The sequence below is a fragment of the Propithecus coquereli genome, unplaced genomic scaffold (genome assembly GCF_000956105.1).
Source record: "Propithecus coquereli isolate 6110/MARCELLA unplaced genomic scaffold, Pcoq_1.0 Scaffold625, whole genome shotgun sequence".
NCBI lineage: Eukaryota > Metazoa > Chordata > Mammalia > Primates > Indriidae > Propithecus > Propithecus coquereli.
Genome location: NW_012152230.1, coordinates 55903 through 61182, shown reverse-complemented (window position 1 = coordinate 61182; position 5280 = coordinate 55903). Strand labels below are relative to the sequence as shown.

Genomic DNA, 5280 nt, shown 5'->3' with positions numbered 1-5280 from the left:
GCCCCTGCCGGGACGTCCGGCCAGAGGGTGCCCCGGGAGCAGGAGTCCGCGCAGCCGTCCAGGGAGGGCACCGCCCCACTCTGAGCACCGCGTGCACCGAGCTCTCCCTAAAATGCTGCCTTATTTATTCTGAAACGAAAATTCCCTGAACCGGCCCATTCTGCTCTCCCTCACTGTGTCGTTACCGCATAGCCCAGCCCAGCACGGCACGGCCGTGTGCACGGCCAAGAGCGTCCCGTCCTCACGACAGCTGGCGAAGCTCCTGACCCATGATACGGGGTGCTGCAGCGTCTGCGTCTCCCTGCGAGTCCCCCGTGACACCCCCCCGTGACACCCCCCGCAGGGCGGCTCCTCACCCAGCCCACGGCGCAGGACGCGGTTACCTCCAGTTCATCGCGGCCACTTCGTTGATGTACTCTGCGCAACAGACCAAGAGCACTGAAAAGACAGAAACGGCGTGTTAACTTTGGACGGGCGATCACCAGCCATGGCAGAGTAAGACCACGTGTTTTTACAGCAGAACACTCAGCACTAACGTGACGGTTTCCGAGGGTTCGATGCGGGACGTGATTTCTATTTCTGATACGACACGAGGCAGACGCTCCAACCCTGTAGTGACAGGCCACACGCTTAGCACACAAGACCACCAGGGTCCACACGCTCACGGCCTCGCGGCCCAGGCGGCAGCAGCAGAGCCCTGGCGGGAACCCGGCCTCACCCTCACAGCGCAGGGCTCCCCAGCTGCGCTGAGCAAGGTGCCTGTCCTCGCGACACGGGCCACGGTTCAGGCCCAGCCGACACACGCAGTCCGCCAAGAGCCGGGAGACCAAGTGCTTAAACCCTTCCAACCTCACGTTTCCGGAGCTGCCGCGCGAGACCACGACTGAGACTTCAAGGAAAACCGACGGGAAGGCACCGAGGTTTGGAGGCAAAGGCAGGAGGGAGAACAGACCCACGGGCAACAACGGCACAGGTCGCGGCAGCTGACGGGGCTGACGGCGTCACCATCGCAAGCCCATCTGCACCGCCGCCCTCTGGGGCACAGGGCTGGGGACCCTCCCAGGGTCTCGAGTGCGTTCACGGGCAGTGCTGTCATTCGGACGCGGGAGACAGCGGCGCGAGCTGCTCACACACTGGCCTGCACGGAACAGACAGTGTGACTTGGCAAATTTAAGACCCGGGGGTTAATTTCTGGTTTTCGTTTCTCAGCTAAGTCACAGGAGCAAATGCTTTCGTTCTTTCTGACCCAAACCAGGGAGAGTAAACCGGGTGAGCATCTCCTGACTCCTCCAGGAGGGGCCGAGTGGGGCCCGAGAGAGGAAGAGGACGGAGCCAGGGCAGGAGGCAGGCGTGGCGGGGAGGGGCGACGCCAACGCCATCCCCGGGGAGCCTGAACATGCTGGGAGCTGGGGGAGTTGGAGAATCTCAGCGTGCGTCATTCGTAAAGATGACTCCGAGGGAGGTCTGAGGGCTGAAGGAGTCACGAGAAACTCGAGGGCACGTAGAGCAGTGTCCCCACTACCGGAGTGGGGGCAGTCACTCCTCATCCCCTGAGAAGGCACCGGCCCTGCACAGCTCTTGAGTCGGCAAAGTTGTTCCAAGTCCACGAGCTCATCTGGCGAGGCCCCCGTTGCCTCCCGGCATGCCTCGGGGCCTTTGCACACGCCATCCCATGCAGAGCACTCACTCCGGCCCTCTTGTCACAGGCTGGTGGCCAGCTCATTCCCATGCATCTCGGTTTAAATGGCAACTGCCACAATTTGAACCAGGTTCGATGTGCTCGCGACTTTGATCGTAACACCTGTCCCAGCTGGTAACAGCTTGGGTGGGTCTGTGACTGCTCCCTGGAGACTGGTGCACCCATCACGCTCCACGGGGCTAAGAGGCCGTGCCTGCTCTGTCTGCCCCTCGTTCCCTGTGCACGCCTGACCGAGAGCTGCTCTAGGAAGAGGGCATCGCTTGCGCACGCGGGACTTAACTGCTCACTGCTGCACCCACCCTCCTGAACAGCCTCTCCTTCAGCCCTCCTGCTCCACGCAGCCAGCTGCTAACTCGCCTCAAGTCAGCCGTTGCGTTTTTAACCACAAGCTCAATCTCCGTGTCTTTCCAGAGTCCGCGGAGTCAAACGGACCCTCAGGAAGGCCTCTGCGCTCGCTCAGCGCCAGAACCGCGCATGGCCCCGGGGCTGGGGTCCGACTCCTGACCACCCTGCCTATCCCTGCCCCCACACGGCAGGGGTGCCGCCCCCTGCCCCCCACGGGCACATCCCCCCAGGTCTCCCGGTCCCGCCAGGGCCAGTCGCTGCTCCCGGTCTCCTGTATTAACACGTCACTCACGCTGCACCCCGTGCGCCAGGCCTTTTCTTTGTCTGCGCAGCCGTCCTCCACCACGCCACGCAACCCCTCCCTCCGCTAAGGCCGGGAGCCCTTACTTTCACCGCGTCTGGGCACCGTCTTGTGGACACACAGAACTTTCCTTCTTGTGTGCACCCTGTAAAGGCCAGCATTTCGGAAAACCGGACTCTGCTCTGCGTACCTGGTGTTGAGCACCTGTCCTGGCACGTCAGGTACTCACGGATTCCTTTCTAATTTAATATCCAAAAATTACTTTTCTTTTCCATTCCCAAGAGTGGAATTGGGAGTGCCTTAAAATTCCCAGTGAACACGGGGCGGAAGGGTTGGGAGGTCCTGCAGAAACACTGACCTGTGGGGAAGGCACAGACACACATGCACACACAACCCCACGCCACACGGTGGTCGGAGCCGTTTACTCACCGAGGCACAGGAAATGCCCAACCTGCAGTCGGTAGCTCTGGGCGGAGACACAGGTGAGGAGCAGGCAGAGCAGGTGGAAGACGGCGAGCCCCACCAGCCACGGCTCGGTCCAGTCCGTCTGCTGGGAGGACACACCACAGCTCGTCACCTCACCCGCTCCACTCACTGGCCCCAAAGCAGCCACAAGAAATGCCATTTGCAGCTCCCTGGACTAGTGCTGACGGCCTTGGGACACTGAGCCACCCCACCCTGCATGTGTGGCCTTCCCCCACCTTTCCGGAATGCACCCAGCCCTCGGCAGCGCGGCCCTCCCAGGCTCCTACCTCACAGGAGGGGAATGTCCACGAGCCAGCCCAGGGCCATCTGAGCCCAGTGCCCGCGTGGTACCCAGCGCCCTCCTGGCACTGAAACCTCCCCTGAAGCTCAGTCCCCACCTGACACTCGGTCCCCCCGACACTCCGTCCCCCCCGACACTCGGTCCCCGCCTGACACTCGGTCCCCCCTGACACTCGGTCCCCACCGACACTGGGTCCCTCCCTGACACTCGGTCCCCCCTGACACTCGGTCCCCACCGACACTGGGTCCCTCCCTGACACTCGGTCCCCACCGACACTCGGTCCCTCCCTGACGCTGGGTCCCTCCCTGACACTCGGTCCCCTCCTGACACTCAGTCCCCACCTGACTGAAGTCCCCTCGTGAAGCTCATATGCTTTGGAAGCTCAGCCCTCCCGATGGTCACTCTACAATCCCGCCTGTCCCCAGCCGTGCCCAGGCCCTCCTCCTGACCCCCCACTGGATGAGAGGAGCCCTGCAGAGCCCCTGGGGACTCCTTTGAGAGTGGGCTGCTCTGCGCAGGTCAGCACACCTGCAGGAAGTGCACAGGTGGCCTCGCCAGAGCCAGGCAGGGCAATAGAGGACAAGCTCATCCCTGCCCATCAGCATGCGGACCAAGAGCCCAACGGGCGAGCCCAACGGGCGCACGGCGCTACGGTAGCCCAGCAGGCCACACCACCCCTGGGTGGCCACAGGGACCCGGGGGCCTGAGGACAGCTGTTGGGGCCACCAGCCCACTGCCAGATGCCAGGACACAGCACTGAGGTCTCCCCACCTCCCCTCCAGACCCCAAACTCAACAACCCCCGCAAGGCTGGAACCAGTAGGCCCAGGCCCAGCACGCACGCCCCGCCCACATGGCCCAAGCTCCTCCCTGGACGACCTCCAGCCTGCTCCCGGGCCCAAGCTCCGCCCCTCACGCCCCGCCCAACCTTTATGCCACGCCCACCAGCGCCAGCTCTCTGCGCTCACCCTAAGCCACACCCACAGGGCCCAAGCCGATCCCGCACGGCCCTAGTCCCGCCCCGGGTCCCGCCCACGCGGCCCCAGCTCCGCCCGCCACGGCCCAGCCGGCACCGCGCACGCCAGCGCGCCCGCCCTAGCCACGCCCACGCCGCGCGCACGCAGTCCAAGCCCCGCCCAGCAGGGCCCGCGCCATCCCAGCCCCAATCCGGGTCCCCCGCGTGTCCGCAACGCAGCCGGAGCCCTAAGTGGGGACTGCCCAGGCTGCGAATTACCATGATCACGGCGGGAATGCTGACTGGGAACGAGCTCACGGAGAACGGGGACGGGGACGGCATGGTGCCGGAGAGCCGCCCTCACAGCAGCCGCACACCAGCCTGGCCGGGCTCCAGGAAGGAAGGCCGTGATCTTCTGCTCTCGCGAGATCAGCCGCCCTCGCGAAACTTTCGCCGTCCTCCCTCTCGCGATAGTTCCGTGACGTGTTTTTAGGTGCGGATTATGCGATCCTTAGGATTTTACCGCAAGGACGATAAAATTAGTAGGGTTGTACGTAGGGTTTGTTCTCTCCCCATTGGCAGGTGGAGGGCGCCATTGGTTCTTGTGACTGAGAAGCGGGCAGACGCGGTGGGCTTCTCGGGGAGGGTCGGGCGCTGTACGAGGTCGCCCGCGCGTCCAGACGGGGACAGTGTCGTCCCCGGGACCCTGCGGGACCTGGACAGTGTCCCCCCCCAGGACCCTGCGGGACGTGGACAGTGTCCTCCCCGGGAAAGTGCACGACCCGGACGGTGTCCCCGCCTAGGACCCTGTGGGTCTTGAACAGAGGACCGTTAGGACCCGGAGAGTGTCCGCCCCCCGGGACCCTGCGGACCCGGACGGTTCTACTCCCGCCCCACCCTGCAGGGCGAAGGCCAGCGCGCTCTCTCTCCGTCATCTTAGGGTTGTTCGTGGTGCTGCTCATCCTTAGAGATTTCCCAGGCCTCATTATGCTTCACCTTCTTCTTCAGAAATGGATAGAAAAATATAAAAATTGATTGGGGGTCATTTCTGACTTGTAAAATTAATGTACTTGCGGCTAATTTCTTTTTTTACTGTTGCAATAATAATATAGCTCTTTTCCCTTTTATTGAAGAATTTCATCCCACCTTTGAGAATATCATTCTATTTATTTTAAAATGATGAATTAGTAAAGTCATATAATTTTAGTGTATATA

The 5280-nt window shown here is 62.5% G+C and overlaps 1 protein-coding gene across 1 annotated transcript in view; it reads right to left on the bottom strand.

The window, feature by feature from the left end:
* Positions 1-4431, bottom strand: part of TMEM18 (transmembrane protein 18) — a 7239-nt gene extending 2808 nt beyond the window's left edge. The window contains exons 1-3 of the mRNA XM_012659645.1: positions 4345-4431; positions 2775-2895; positions 384-438 (exon numbers count right to left, since the gene is read on the bottom strand). Coding sequence (XP_012515099.1) covers positions 384-438; positions 2775-2895; positions 4345-4407 — 239 coding nt within the window. The 5' untranslated portion in view covers positions 4408-4431. The remainder of the gene's footprint in view (positions 1-383; positions 439-2774; positions 2896-4344) is intronic.
* Positions 4432-5280: the final 849 nt, after the last annotated feature.